This window comes from Gopherus flavomarginatus, chromosome 1 (genome assembly GCF_025201925.1).
Source record: "Gopherus flavomarginatus isolate rGopFla2 chromosome 1, rGopFla2.mat.asm, whole genome shotgun sequence".
Taxonomy (NCBI): domain Eukaryota; kingdom Metazoa; phylum Chordata; order Testudines; family Testudinidae; genus Gopherus; species Gopherus flavomarginatus.
This window is the reverse complement of record NC_066617.1, coordinates 57,149,895-57,166,463: the sequence shown is the minus strand read 5'-3', so window position 1 is coordinate 57,166,463 and position 16,569 is coordinate 57,149,895. Positions and strand designations below refer to the sequence as shown.

Here is a 16,569-nt window from a genome sequence, read left to right as displayed (position 1 = left end):
TCCAGCCCAGTATCCTGTCTACCAGCAGTGGCCAATGCCAGGTGTCCCAGAGGGAGTAACCTAACAGGTAATAATGAAGTCATCTCTCTCCTACAATCCATCTCCATCCTCCGACAAACAGAGGCTAGAGACGCCATTCCTTACCGATCCTGGCTAACAGCAATTAATGGACTTAACCTCCATGAATTTATCCTGTTCTCTTTTAAACCCTGTTTAGTCCTAGCCTTCACAACCTCCTCAGGTAAGGAGTTACACAGGTTGACTGTGTGTTGTGTGAAGAACTTCCTTTTATATTTGTTTTAAACCTGCTGCCTATTAATTTCATTTGGTGGCCTGTAGTTCTTATATTATGAGAACAAGTAAATAACTTTTCCCTATTCACTTTCTCCACACCTCTCATGATTTTATATACCTCTATCATATCCTCCCATAGTCTCCTCTTTTCCAAGCTGAAAAGTCCTAGCCTCTTTAATCTCTCCTCATGTGGGACCCGTTCCAAACTCCTAATCATTTTAGTTCCCCTTCTCTGAACGTTTTCTAATGCCAGTATATCTTTTTTGAGATGGGGAGACCACATCTGCACACAGTATTGAAGATTTGGGTGTACCATGGATTTATATAAGGGCAATAAGATATTCTCCATCTTATTCTATATCCCTTTTTGAATGATTTCTAACATCCTGTTTGTTTTTTTGACTGCCGCTGCATACTAAGTGGACATCTTCAGAGAACTATCCACGATGACTCCAAGATCTTTTTCCTGATTCATTGTAGCTAAATTAGCCTCCTATCATATTGTATGTATAGTTGGGGTTATTTTTCCCAATGTGCATTACTTTACATTTATTCACATTAAATTTCATTTGCCATTTTGCTGCGCAATCACTTAGTTTTGTGAGATCTTTTTGAAGTTCTTCACAGTCTGCTTTGGTCTTAACTATCTTGAGCAGTTTAGTATCATCTGCAAACTTTGCCACCTCACTGTTTACCCCTTTCTCCAGATCATTTATGAATAAGTTGAATAGGATTGGTCCTAGGACTGACCCTTGGGGAACACCACTAGTTACCCCTCTCCATTCTGAAAATTTACCATTTATTCCTATCCTTTGTTCCCTGTCTTTTAACCAGTTCTCAATCCATGAAAGGATCTTCCCTCTTATCCAATGACAACTTAATTTACGTAAGAGCCTTTGGTGAGGGGACCTTGTCAAAGGCTTTCTGGAAATCTAAGTACACTATGTCCACCGGATCCCCCTTGTCCACGTTTGTTGATCTCTTCAAAGAATTCTAATAGATTAGTAATACATGATTTCCCTTTACAGAAACCATGTTGACTTTTGCCCAACAATTTATGTTCTTCTATGTGTCTGACAATTTTATTCTTCACTATTGTTTCAAATAATTTGCCTGGTACTGAAGTCAGATTTACAGGTCTGTAATTGTAGGGATCACCTCCAGAGCCCTTTTTATTGACATTACATTAGCTATCTCCCAGTCATTGGGTACCGAAGCTGATTTAAAGGACAGGTTACAAACCATAGTTAGTAGTTCCACAATTTCACATTTGAGTTCTTTCAGAACTCTTGGGTGAATGCCATCTGGTCCCGGTGACTTGTTACTGTTAAGTTTATCAATTAATTCCGAAACCTCCTCTAGTGATATTTCAGTCTGTGACAATTCATGCTGTTGAATTATGCTAACTGCAAATAAGTAAAAATATCACAGCAAGAAATACTCATATCTGTTATTGAGTGGAAAATATGGCTGTCAGGCGATTAAAAAAATTAATTGCAATTAATTGCATGATAAAAAAATTAATCGTGATTCATCACTCTGTTAAACAATAAGATTACTATTTATTTAAATATTTTGGATGATTTCTACATTTTCAAATATATTGATTTCAATTACAACACAGAATACAAAGTGTACTCTGCTCACTTTTTATTACAAATATTTGCACTGTAAAAAACAAAATAGTATTTTTCAATTCACCTAATACAAGTATTATAATGCAATCTCTATCACAAAAGTTGAACTTACAAATGCAGAACTATGTACAAAAAATAACTACATGCAAAAATAAAACAATGTAAAACTTTAAGGCCTACAAGTCCATTCAGTCCTACGTCTGGTTCAGCCAATCACTCAGACAAACAGGTTTTTTTTTTTTTTTGTTTTGTTTTGTTTTTTACATGTGCAGGAGATAATGCTGCCCACTTCTTATTTACAGTGTCACCTGAAAGTGAGAATTATAACACAGGTGTTTGCATGGCATTGTTGTAGCTGGCATCACAAGATATTTATGTAACAGATGCGCTAAAGATTAATATGTCCCTTCATGCTTCAACCACCATCCCAAAGGATATGCGTCCATGCTGATGATGGATTCTGCTCAACAACAATCCAAGGCAGTGTGGACCAGTGCATGTTCATTTTCATCATCTGAGTCAGATGCCACCAACAGAAGGTTAATTTTCTTTTTTGGTCGTTCAAGTTCTGTAGTTTCTGCATCAGAGTTTTGCTCTTTTAAGACTTCTGATAGAATGCTCCACACCTCATCCTTCTCAGATTTTGGAAGGCACTTCAGATTCTTAAATCTTGGGTAGAGGGCAGTACCTATCTTTAGAAATCTGATATTGGAACCTTCTTTGTGTTTTGTCAAATCTGCAGTGAAAGTGTTCTTAAATCAAACAGCATATGCCTGGCCATCATCCGAGACTACCATAATACCAAATATATGGCTGAATATAGTAAAACCATAGAGCAGGAAAAATACAATTCTCCTCCAAGGAGCTCAATCACAAATTTAATTAATGCATGTTTTTTAATGAGAATCACCAGCATGGAAACATGTCCTCTGGAATGGTGGTCAAAGCATGAAGAGGCAAACTTGTTTCTCTTAGCGGTTGGCTGAACAAGAAGTAGGACTGAGTGGACCTCTAGGCTCTAAAGTTTTACATTGTTTTGTTATGGAGTGCAGTTATGTAACAAAAAATATCTACGTTTGTAAATTGCACTTTCACAATAAAGAGATTTCACTACAGTACTTGTATGAGGTGAATTCAGAGAAGACTTGAAAAATACTATTTCTTTTGGTTGTCATTTTTACAATGCAAATATTTGTAATCAAAAGTAATATAAAGTGAGCACTATACACTTTGTATTCTGTGTTGTAATTGAAATCAATATATTTTAAAATGTCTACATTCCCCAAGGTGTTCACCACATGAACAATCCTGCTGGTTTGGACTTTGAAGAAGTCATGGTGGTGAGGGGAGAAAAAAACCCTATTAGCCTCCACCATCACCATAAGAACACAAGAACTCTCTCTGTTACGAAGAAAATGAGTTGTCTAGCCCCAGTGTTCTAATCTCCTCTCAAGTTCTCCATTCATCACAGATATTATGTATAATCAAGTGATTTGCAAGGACGATGGGGTGAAAATGGGCATTTGGAGGGTACTGTGTTGATAGTACAGTACAGTAGATGATTGTAATGTTATTACAGACATTGACAGAATGGCTCAGTGACTCATCTGTGTTCTCCTTCATAAAATTCTTGACAGAAGAGTTTAAGTCTGTCAGTTTGTGAGAGAAGATGAGTGAAATGGGTCCCTCACCTTGAGAGGACTTAGGAGCCTGTCCCTACTTTGAAGGAGGTAGTTATCTGACCATGACAAGAATATAAATTACCATGCTCTCATGACAAAAGATAAGCTCCCGAGTATGTCCTTTGATGTGTGTTGAGCCTATTGTAGAGACCCATGGAAGCCATGAGATCCTACACTTGCACAGAAGAATCAATCATCATGGACTGGTTCATTAAGAATATGAGGTTTATTATGGTGAAACTCTAGACTAGAGCTGGTAGAAACATTAAAAAAAATTCATTAAAAAGCTTCTTAACTCCAGGACACTGCTATCCCTGATTTCGACTGAAAGGAAATGAAGGACTGTCTCGAAAGATCACAGCTAGGCTCCCAAAAATAAATGAAGAAACCTGAAAATGTTTCATGAAACACGTTGATATTTTCTGTTCAGGACTTCCCTAGATATCATTGCAAGTATAAGGAAAACTGTCTTTTTAATGAAAAAATGCACAAACTTCAACTCCTGTGTGTCTAGGAAGACTATATATCCACCTGCTAAACCATTCATTCATTCATTCATTCATTCAGAATCAGCAAATTATAATAGTTGAAATGTTTAGTGTGTGAAATGCCTGGCAAGCCCTGTAATTCAAAACCAAGCTAAAAGTTTACTTGTAAGTTGGAAAAGGGATTGCTCGAGCTCTGCAGTTCATTGAAACTTGTCCATCTGTAGATTCCTCAGGGTAGATGGTATCAATAGGTTGCTCCTCAAAAACTGGGCCATATCCTTTTCCATCCTCTGAAATAAAAATATAGGTTCACAATTAATAGATGTTAAGAAAGTAAATCTTATGCATGGCCATACTGAGTCAAACCAAAGGTCCATCTAGCTCAGTATCTTGTCTTCCGACAGTGGCCCATGAACAGAGAATGAACAGAACAGATAATAATCAAGTGGCCTCCCTCCCCCATTGCCCATTCCCAGCTTCTGACAAACAAAGGCTAGGGACACCATCCCTACCAATCCTGGCTAATAGCCATAGATGGACCTATCCTCCATGAATGTATCTAGTTATTTTTTTAACCCTGTTATAGTCTCGGCCTTCACAACGTCCTTGGGCAAAGAGTTCCATAGGTTCACTGTGCATAGTGTGCAGAAATACTTCCTTTTGTTTGTTTTAAACCTCCTGCCTCTTAATTTCATTTGGTGACCCCTAGTTCTTGTGTTATAAGAAGGAATAAGTAACACTTCCTTATTCACTTTCTCCACATTAGTCATGATTTTATAGGCATCATATTCCCCCTTAGTCATCTCTTTTCCAAGCTGAAAAGTTCCAGTCTTATTAATCTCTCTTGAATCAATTTACATCATCCACACTTATTCATTTTGTATTGATTTTCATTAAGAAACAAACAATAAAAAATACAAAAGACACACATTTTATAACATGCTGTGTGTGTGGATGCTGTTGGTTTGTTAGCCCTGCAAAATGAAGTCCTGCATGCATCAACAAAACAAGCACAATATGGACATCAGTGCTGGCTTCCTTTTACCACTCTTCTCTGGGTCATTCTTGCCCTGGGGTGAGGGAGAAGGTAATTTAGATTTCATTTCCATTCATTTCTTACCCTCTCTGCTGACATTACCAACTAGGGTGACAATTAGTGCCAGGTCTGATGGAAGTATTTGTCATTTGGACATATCTACCAGGAATGCATTTGAGACCAACTCATCCGACACAGGCCAACATATTTCCAGCACTGATAGTGAGGACATGTGAGCTGGGACAAATACAAACGAGTGAGCTAAAGCTGAATAGTCCTTTTTCCCATGACCTACTGAACACCAAGGTTTTTGTATTTATGGAATCAGTCTTTACTTTACGGATAAAAGACTAATATGAAAGAGAATGAAGCTGAGCCTTCCTCTCCAAATCAAACTGTTCTCCTTTTATTCAGGCCTCTTGGAAAAGAAAAATGATGTAAGATGCTGCAGGCAAAGGTAAATTTATCATTGTATATTCAATTAAATCCCAAAAAAGCTACGTTAAAAGAAAGTTAAAGTTGATGTGACGGGTATTGCTTACATTCATGCTTGCAATGAAAAGACTCACAAGTTAGGAAATTCCAGAATTAAGGTTCTTTGAGCAATTCACATTTTTAAATAGCTTTGTCCACCCCCATGCTCATCCTCCTTCTGAGCTCCTGACCTCTTCACCTTGCTCGTTCTCTCTTCCCCTCCCTGCTCCCTGCATTCAAGTCAGGCTGCTTTCTCCCTCCTTCTCCACATTGCCAGGGCGCCAGCAGGGGCTCTTCGTTTTGGTGACTGTTGACACAGTGGTCCCCAGCTGCTGGGAAGAGCAATGGCAGGGAATTTCCTGTCTAGTTCCTGGAGCCCTAGGATGTAGCATGTGCAAGACAGTCTGCAGTATGTGCATGTAGCTGCTGTGAGGGGAGAGCATGCTCAGTGCAGGTGGAATGTTAAGAGATTTTAACTGACAAACTCTAATAAGTCTCTACAGAACAAATGAGAACAAAAGCTGCAAGCCAGATACCAGAGCCATCTCCCGACCAAGCAAAGTTCTTGCTCCAGAGCATGGAGGTGCTACAGTTTCTTTAATAAATGAGAAAATTGAATATTAGCTATTTCATTCATAGAACCTAGCCTCATCAGCCACACCATTAGGAGCTCGTTCACCTACCCATGTGATATATGCCATCATGTGCCCCTCTGCCATGTACTTTGGCCAAACCAGACAGTCTCTATGCAAAAGAATAAGTAAATTATATTTCAAATTTGAGTAAGTTATATGATTTCATTCTTCCTGTTTGAGGCACTCTGTGCCAAATTCTAAAGTTGAGGGGTAGGATATTCAAAAGCGCTGAAATGTCTGAAGGGTCCCATTGAAAAGTCACAGGGATGTGTGTGCTTAAGTAACCTAGGCATAATTGAAAACATTTCTGTCACGCTTTGCCAGCAGTGCCCCATCCCTTCATGGCAGCTCCTGGGGCTGGCCAACTGCAAGCTGCGGCCATGGGGAAAGGCAGCAGCAAAACAGTTGGGAGCTGCAGGGAGAGCCGCTGCTTTTGCTGCTGCCTCTCCCCACTGAGCTAACTTCTCAGAGCTGCAGGGAGGGGCTGCTGAGCATAAGAGGGGGCGTGCTGGGGTGTGGGGGGGACCTTTAAATTGTGCCTCCCACAGTCAGTAGATACTAGTTGTCTATGTTACAGTATAAGATGGTCTATTTATGCGGTTTAATAATACATGAATTTTAAATAGTAGTATGCTGTAAAAGTAAAGAGAAAGGAAACCATTCTTCAGCTGCTTTGGCCATCTTTCCAGTTCTCCTCCACTTCTGTGACAAGTCTCTCTCCTTCTTACCTGGATGTTGTTATAACAATTTGCACGACCACGCTGCAGCATACAGTACCTCTTTGGACCTGCTGCCAGTCGAGGCAGTGGAAATTTGTCACTGACTTCAAGTAGACCAGGATCAAGCTTTTTATCAGTATCTCGGATAGTTTTCTGCTAGTTTTCTAATAAAAATATTGGCCCAATAATGTGGGAATTAGGAATAACAAAAATACTATATGTGTATTATTGGACTTTTTGTGGTCTTATGGAAACACATAATTTTTATCAACCTATAACAGTGTGAATAGTAAATGCTGTGCACCAGCAGAGAGTGATCCTCTATCTATACACAGATTAACACATTCCCAGGAGTAGTTATGCCCCTTTGCATTACTCAGCTAGTGTTAAGGGGTCATAATCCAGCCACAAATCAGCAGCAGAGAATTCCCCCATCTTAAAAGGATCATCCTGCTGGTATCTAGGCAACACCCTGGTAGTGCATCTAAGTGCAGTTGGGCCTTGAACCTCTGCAACCCCATCTCCCTATGTGGGGCCATTTGTCAGGGGTGTGGTCAAGCACCACTCCGCTTCACCTGTAACCCTTTTGCTGATCAGAGGGCAACAACAAGGGCCAGGTTCAGTATCCGGGGGTTTTGTTTCAATAACACAATGCAAAACCGGCTCGAGCCCCCAACCAGTGACCTGGGACAATTACATGCTACCCCCGGGTGCCTCTAGGAGGCAATACTTTCCCTCTCGCAAGCACGGAGTCTGAGTGTAGCAAAAGCCTTTTAATAAAGGAGGGAAACAATGCGGCATTATGTTGGGGAAACACCACAAACAGGATTCGTAACACGAACCAAGAGCAAAAGACCTACCCCTAAGTAAGTTTGGCAGTGTCCTTTTCCCCTCAGGGTCTTAAGTCCAGCAACCCAACAGTCACCCCCGCCCACACAGTTTCTGACCTTGGTCAGTGCAGCCCCAGAGTGGTTCTGGCGTCCAACAACCCAAAAGTCACCCCTCCCACAGTTTCTGTCCTTGGTCAGTGCAGCGCCCAGATGTCAGAAATTCATCTGCAGAGTTTACCTCCTAGCCTGGGTGGAAGCAGGGGTAGGTATGGGGGGAATCTTACATATGCCACTGCCAGGTTGATGGCTGATTGCCAAGCCTCTCCGTGGGGTTCTGCTACAGTCTTCACCATGAGCTGCGCCTCTCCACCAGCCATCCTGCTTGCCGCTCCTCTCCACTATAGCTGCGACTCTCCACTATCCTCTCCTCACCGCTAGCCATCCTGCTAGCCACTCACCAACTTGTCTTCAGGTCCCATCCCTACTTAACATGCTCTCAGTGATTTCACCTCTTAGTAACTTCAGCTCTAAGTGATTTCATCTGTTAGTAGGGGGGGCCTCAGTGCTGGCGCACTCAGAACCACTAGCACAAAGTAGGTCTAATGCTTCGACCTAGGAATTAGTGATTTCAGTGCTGCAACATCTAACAAGACTTCTGAGTCAAAATTAGCTCTATTATTACACTGCAGAGAGAGGAGGGGCCAAAGTGGTGTTCGGGGCCCTCAGAAGGGGTCCATACTACCAGGTACACATAGCTGTCCTATCCTCTCTCAATTCACTGGGCATTGGAACCCATGTCCCTTGCCCAGTGAGTGCTACTTAGCTGAGGGTGAGTCCCTCTGTCATAAAATGCCAAGTACAGTTCTACTGTCCTTGATTCACCTCACCAGGATAACACTTTATTACTCCTGCCCCAATAACAAAGAGACTGGGGATCCCACAGCAGCAAGCAGTCCATCATGCTAGGCAGGGTGGTTGTGCCCATGCAAACAAGATCAGCCCCTGAAGTCTTTTTCCACAGCTCCCTATCAGATGTCAGGGTAGAGCTCATTCTGACTCTGCTTACACACTAATCCTCTGCAGTCTGAAGACCCCAAAATCACTGATGTAATTTAGAGTTGCTGGCAACAGCTCTGAGGGGTGTAGAGCCAGCTCTCAAAATATGCACCATCCACTCCCCACACTAAGCAGAGCTCTGGAACAGATAAGGATATGCCCCACAGAAGATGCAATTAGAGTTCACAGCTGTGGCATCTCAGATACCACAATGTGATGTGTGTGCCTAACTGGTTACTTTTAATGATGACCATAATGTGGTGAGTAAAGTTCAAAATTCTCTCTAACCTTTTCTAAATCTGCAAATAATATTTTAAAAGGCTTAACTGGTATTTCCTATCCTTATAATCAAGACTATCACTAGAAAAAATAACTTCAAATAAAAGGCAAAACAAATAAAAAGTTTAACTGTGTCCCCTGTATAGAACTGCTTTTCAATTTTTATTTCCATTTTTTTCTTCCCATCAGTTTCTTATGCCAGGAGCAAATTTCTTTACCTCAGTATTTGTTTAGTTACGTAATTCCTGCTCTCATTAATTACATTTGCTGTTTCCAGATTTAAAGATTCAGGGCCAAATTCATCCCTGCTGTAATTACATTGACTTTCATTTACTTATGCTAGGCTTTAATTTGTTATAATCTTTAATAGATAAAGCAGACAAATTCTGACTTGATTTACATCCTGTGCTATGATTTACTGAAATTCCTGAAACTTCAATGAATTCAGTAGGATTATGTAGTGGGGCAGATCACATCACTAGCCAGGAAGGGGTTAAAGAACTTCTGTGGGCACAATCAGCCCAACCTGGCGCACGTGTGAGGCTTGTTAAACCTGAAGTGGGTGATTCTTTAAAACGGAAGATCCAAACCCACTCCAGGATGGCACTTTGGAATGAGCAGAACTAGAAAACAGAGCTTTTTAGTTCCAGAGAGCAAGGGCTACTTACTGGGAAAGTGTTAAATTGCTGCTATATTTGGACCCAACAGAGAAGGGAATAGACATAGGGAAAGGTGATAGAAAGACTTCATTGTTTTGGCCACAAAATAGAAACTAAAATGAAAGTGAAGCTCTGCACTGAACTCCGAGAGCCTAACCATTTAAAAGGGCAGGACACCACATTCCTCCACCCATTTAAAATACTTTCCAAATACATACACATTGTCATTTACATGGTTACCGAAAACACTGTATCAGCAGTTCTCAACCAGGTCAGGGCAACACTGGGTGCCTGAGCTTACCAGATGAAATGGCATCCCAGTGGCATTTTTGTGGGGTTAACTTGTGAAAGTTGTAGAACAGGAAAGTCAAATGTGAGTACTGCATTTTAAAAGAGATTTTAAAATATGCTAAGTTTTCAGAGTAAGATTCATTGATAAGTTTACAGTTCTTCATTCAAAAACACACCAATTAAACACTGTTACTGTTAGTAGTGGAGCTTCAAGATGGTGCCAACTTTGCTTCATTTACTTCAGCGTAAGCTAAGGCTTAGTCTACACGACAGACTCAGGTCCACACCCCGAGCCATTCAGTTATTGCAACCGAACTCTTGGTGCAGATGCTATGTCAATGGGATAGCTTCTCTCGTCAATATAACTACTGCCTCTCAGGGAGTGGAGTACGTACACCGAGAGAAGCTCTCCAAGCAGCATAGGTGGTGTCTTCACCAAGTGCTACAGCAGTGCAGCTGCGACGCTGAAGCTCTGTATGTGTAGACAAGCCCTCAGAGTAACTCCAACAACTTCAACAATCTGGACATCCGTCAGCAAAGAACTCATCTGAGACCAAATCATTTCATACATTGCAAGCCAATAAATTGCCATCACATAGCAGTGAATTTTGATCAGTCCATACATAAAGCTGCATGTGAACTAGTGATGTTCAGATATTAGGCCCCAGTGACATTTTCAGTTAAGCAGTTCCTAATTATTATTATATATTATGGAGCAGGGCTGCCCGGGGGGGGGCAAATGGGGCAATTTGCCACAGGCCCGGGGCTCCGCAGGGGCCCCCACGAGCATAGCTGAGACTCCTTTCCCGGCTCCACCTGGCCCCATCTCCTCCCCTCCCCTCCCCTCTCCCGGAGCCTCAGCCCATCCAGCAGTGTCCTGGACAGCTGCAGCGTGGCTCCGGCGGTGCCCCTGAGCCCTGCACCACCCAGAGCTTCATGGTGAGGGGGCAGGGCTGCAAGCTCCAGGCTGAGCGGAGGGAGTTGAGCTCAGCGTGGAGCTCCCAGACCTGCCCTCTGACCACGTGGCTCTGAGTGGGGCGCAGCTCAGGTCCCGCCCTGACCATGCGGCTCCGAGTGGGGCAGAGCTCAGGCCCTGCTGGAGACACGCTGCCTCTGTCGAAGAGAAGCTCCTGGATGTGCTGAGGCTCCAGGTGAGAGAGGAGTCAGGGGTAAGGGGTCAGGGCTGCGGGGGTTGGCTAAGGGGCAGGGAGTCCCAGGGACAGGGAGGGGGCAGAGGTTGGGGGGGCAGTCAGAGGACAGGGAATGGGGGGGGCTGGATCGTGGGCATTCCAGGGCTCTGTTAGGACTCAGCGAGGGGGTGATAGGGGTTGGGGCAGTCAGGGGACAGGGAGCAGGGGTGGGGTCCTGGGGTGGTAGGTGAGGGTCTCTGGGGGACAATACGGGGGGCAAGGAGCAGGATGGGTCGGGGATTCTGAGGGGGGCGGGCAGTCGGAGGGCAGGAAGTGGGTGGTGGTCGGATAGGGGGAAGGACTAGGCTGTTCAGAAGGCACAGCCTTCCCTACCCTAAAGCTCATTCAGCAGTTTGAGGATTGCAGAAGAGCCAAGCTGTTAGCTTTTCCATTAGGGCTACCATCCCTTTCACTTCTCAAATGCCAAATTATAGTCTATATTTAATTTCAGTGCCATAGGGAGATTCATGTCAGGGGAGGGTAGCTTCATTTAAAATTAGCCACTGGGGGAGGGATCACATGAGAAAAGCAATATCCGACACCACCTACCTCCTTCCCAACCCTACCAAGGCTTTCCTGAGGCTCCAGAGGGGTTAATTCAGTGGTTCTCAAACTTTTGTACTGGTGACCCCTTTCACATAGCAAACCTGTGAGTGTGCCCCCCCCCCTTATAAACTAAAAACACTTTTTAATATATTTAATACTATTATAAATGCTGGAGGCAAAGCAGGGTTTTAGGTGGAGGCTGACAGCTTATGGCCCCCAGTAATAACCTCGTGACCCCCTCAGGGGTCCCAACCCCCAGTTTGAGAACCCCTGGGGTAATTTAATTTTAACACCCTATTTCCATTCACATGTATGTGCTATTTTGAGCATTTCAGTTTTCACAGCATAGGCTCATCCCAGATTTGAAACAAGCTCAAATGCTCAGTGTGTGGAGTATGTACATAAGCTATATTAAAGACAAACCCATAGTAACAGTCTCCAGTCTGTGAGGGACCTCATGGAGCCAGTCTCTAGGAAACAGATAAATGCATGGAGGTTAAGCCCATTAATGGCTATTAGCCAGGATGGGTAAAGAATGGTGTCCCTAGCATCTGTTTTTAAGAGGGTGGAGATGGATGGCAGGAGAGAGATCACTTGATCATTACCTGTTAGGTTCATTCCCTCTGAGGCACCTGGCATTGGCCATTGTCAGTAGACAGGATACTGGACTGGATGGACCTTTGGTCTGACCCAGTATGGCCATTTTATATTCTAACCTAAATGAACCCAAAGTTATGGAGACAGATATGAGTCAAGGAAGCCAGCAACGTATCAAAAACCTGGAAAAAACTCTGACTGGATGGGCTCAGGCGTTTGGTCACAAGCTGAGGTGGTTCAAAAAGTTTGGATTTTTTTTTAAAATAGAATTTTTTTATTGTTTCTTTAAACAATCAAACACAGCAAGCAGAAGATATTTGGCTACACTTCTGAAACCCCAAACCATTTTCAGGTTATGGCAGACTAATTTCAACTTTTCAATTAAAAAAAACACAACACATTTTGAAGGAAAGCAGACGTTGTCCGTGATTTTTTTCTGCTTTTTAAAAACCCCTAGTTTTTGATCCAGAAACAGTTTTGATGGCACATATTTGTCCAACTCTTTTAATGAGCTTTAGTGCCTTTTAGCACTAGCTGATGCTGAGAACCAGTGATACCTTGTAAAGAAGTTTTCTCAAAACTGGATTTGTGCCAAGATGTAGAAGGTTTACTTTTCCCAGGGCTGCCCATGGGGGGGGAGCAAGTGGGGCAATTTGCACCGGGCCCCACAGGGGGCCCCCACGAGAATATAGTATTGTCATTTTTTTTTATGGAAGGGGCCCCCGAAATTGCTTTGCCCCAGGCCCCCTGAATCCTCTGGGTGGCCTTGTTATGGAGCTCCAATAGCTTGCAGTTACCCAAGTGAAAATGGCCTATATTTATGTATGTTAGAATCTTTTTTTCCCCTCCCAGGAACAATAGGAAAAGACGGTTACTCACCTTTGTAACTGTTGTTCTTCGAGATGTGTTGCTCATATCCATTCCAGTTAGGTGTGCACGCTGCGCGTGCACATTTGCCGGAAACTTTTTACCCTAGCAACTCCAGTGGGCCGGCAGGTAGCCCCCTAGAGTGGCGCCACCATGGTGCTTGATATATACCCCTGCTGGCCCGCCCGCTCCTCAGTTCCTTCTTGCCGGCTACTCGGACAGTGGGGAAGGAGGGCGGGTGTGGAATGGATATGAGCAACACATCTCGAAGAACAACAGTTACAAAGGTGAGTAACCGTCTTTTCTTCTTTGAGTGATTGCTCATATCCATTCCAGTTAGGTGAATCCCAAGCCTTACCTAGGCAGTGGGGTCGGAGTGAGAAGTCGCGGCATGGAGCACTGCTGAGCCGAAGGCCGCGTCATCTCTAGACTGCTGGACCAGGGCGTAATGGGAAGCGAAAGTGTGGACCGATGACCAGGTCACCGCCCTACAGATCTCTTGGATCGGCACCTGGGCAAGGAAAGCCAGTGGTGATGCCTGTGCCCTGGTAGAGTGTGCAGTCACACGGCCCGTAGGGATGTGGGCCAAGTCATAACAGGTCCTGATACAGGACGTTACCCACGAGATTATCCTCTGTGAGGAAATAGGAAGGACCTTGACACGGTCCGCTATCACCAAGAAGAGTTGGGGGGACTTGCGGAACGGTTTGGTCCTCTCCACATAAAATGCTAGTGCCCGACGGACATCCAGCGAGTGGAGTTGTTGCTCCCTGCGGGACGAATGGGGCTTCGGGAAAAAGACGGGAAGGAAGATCTCCTGGTTAATGTGAAAGGCTGAGACCACCTTAGGGAGAAAGGCAGGGTGCGGTCTCAGCTGCACTTTGTCCTTATGGAAGACCGTATACGGAGGGTCTACCGTGAGAGCCCGGAGTTCCGACACCCGTCTAGCTGAGGTGATGGCCACTAGAAAGGCGGTTTTCCAGGAGAGGTAGAGCAGGGAGCAAGTCGCTAACGGCTCAAATGGAGGGCCCATGAGCCGAGCCAGAACGAGGTTGAGATCCCATGAAGGGGCAGGGGGACGGACCTGTGGGTAGTGACGTTCCAGCCCCTTCAGGAATCTTGCCACCATAGGGTGGGAGAAGACCGAACGGCCATCTCCTCCAGGATGAAAGGTGGAGATGGCCGCTAGGTGAACCTGAAGGGACGATATTGCCAGACCCTGGACCTTGAGGGACCAGGTGTAGTTCAGAATATTGGCGACGGAAACCTCCATAGGGAGAAAACCCTTCTCCGAGCACCAGCAGGAAAAACGTTTCCACTTGGCTGAATACGTAGCTCTAGTGGAAGGCTTCCTACTGCCCAGGAGAACCTCCCGAACCGGGGTAGAGCAGCGTAACTTGGAGCTGGTCAGCCACGCAGGAGCCACGCCGTGAGAGGCAGAGACCGAAGGTCCGGGTGACAGAGCCTGCCGTGGTCCTGGGTGATCAGATCCAGGTGAAGGGGCAGGGGAACTGGGTTGGTTATTGAGAAGTCCAGCAACATGGGGTACCAATGTTGCCTGGGCCACGCTGGGGCTATCAGAATCAGGCGAGCCCTGTCCCTGAGCACCTTGAGGAGGATCTTGTGGACCAGCGGAAACGGAGGGAACACGTAAAACAGATGGGTCGCCCATGGGATAAGGAAGGCGTCCGCTAATGACCCGGGCTCCCGACCCTGAAAGGAGCAGAATGCCTGGCATTTCCTGTTCTCCCTGGACACGAAGAAGTCCATCCAGGGACAACCTCACCTCTGGAAGAGTGAGAGGGCGACGTCCGGGCGAAGGGACCACTCGTGTGAGCGGAAGGATCTGCTCAGGCGATCCGCCAGTGTGTTTCGTACTCCAGGTAGGTAGGAGGCCGTGAGGTGAATGGCATGGGCTATACAAAATTCCCAGAGCCGCGTCGCCTCCTGACATAGGGGAGAGGATCTGGTGCCACCCTGCTTGTTGATATAGTACATGGTCGTCGTGTTGTCGGTGAACACCACGACACAGTGACCTTGAAGGTGATGGACGAACGCTTGACAAGCAAGACGGACCGCTCTCAACTCCTGTATGTTGATGTGGAGGTCCAGTTCCTGGGGGGACCACAGGCCCTGAGTCCTCAGGGTTCCACTGTGCACCCCCCAACCCAGATCTGAGGCGTCCGTCGTCAGGGATGCCGAGGGTTGGGGCGGATGGAACGGGAGCCCTGCACACACGATGGACTGGTCTAACCACTACCGGAGGGAGTCCAGTACTCCCTGGGGGATGGTGACAATTGTGTCTAACGACTGTCTGGCCGGCCGGTACTGCGCGATGAGCCAAGATTGGAGAGGCCTCATGCGGAGTCGAGCATACGCTGTCACGAACGTACAGGCCGCCATATGGCCCAGGAGGGCCAGACATGTTCTTATGGAGGTCGGGGGGCCGCCTGCAAGCGCAGAATGATGGCCGATAGCGACTGGAACCTGGGCAGTGGTAGCAAGGCCCTGGCCAAGGTGGAATCCAGAACTTCCCCTATGAACTCTATCCTCTGCATGGGGAGCAGAGTGGACTTGTCCACGTTGACAATGAGGCCTAGGGCAGCAAAGAGGTTGCTGATCCTGCGGACGTGGTCGCGGACCTGCAGCTCTGATGTGCCTCGGACCAACCAGTCGTCGAGGTAGGGAAACACGTGAATGCAGCTGCGCCGAAGATGTGCGATGACGACTGCCATGCATTTCGTGAATACCCTCAGGGCCGTAGAAAGGCCAAATGGGAGGACCGCAAATTGATAATGCTTGCGTTCGACCACGAAGTGAAGGAAATGCCTGTGCTGTGGAAATATGGCGATATGAAAGTAAGCGTCCTGCATGTCGAGGGAGGCGTACCAGTCTCCAGGATCCAGCGATGGGATGATGGTCCCCAGGGATACCATGCGAAACTTCAACTTCATCATATGCTTGTTGAGTTCTCACAGGTCGAGGATAGGTCTGAGGCCTCCCTTGGCCTTGGGGATAAGAAAGTATCGGGAACAAAACCCCTTGCCCTTCTCGGTCTCTGGAACCTCCTCTATGGCTCCCTTGTCGAGGAGCGTCTGTACCTCCTGACGGAGGAATTGCTCGTGAGAGGGGTCCCTGAAGAGGGATGAGGGTGGGGCGATGAAAACTGCAGGCGGTAACCGGCCTGTACAGTGCATAAGACCCAGCGGTCTGATGTTATTCGGGTCCACGCCTGGAGGAAAAACGAAAGACGGTTGGAAAACTGTGGGGAAGGATCCGAAGGGGAAAC

General features: G+C 45.5%; 1 protein-coding gene across 2 annotated transcripts in view; it reads right to left on the bottom strand.

The window, feature by feature from the left end:
- The window catches only part of CNTN1 (contactin 1), a 434,418-nt gene that overhangs the window by 163,149 nt on the left and 254,700 nt on the right, over positions 1–16,569 (bottom strand). For both annotated transcript variants that reach the window (XR_007772052.1, XM_050936109.1), the window contains exon 4: positions 4,265–4,391. Coding sequence is in view for 1 of the 2 variants with exons in the window: in XM_050936109.1 (XP_050792066.1) it covers positions 4,265–4,391 (127 nt within the window). In the remaining variant the exon portion in view is untranslated. The remainder of the gene's footprint in view (positions 1–4,264; positions 4,392–16,569) is intronic.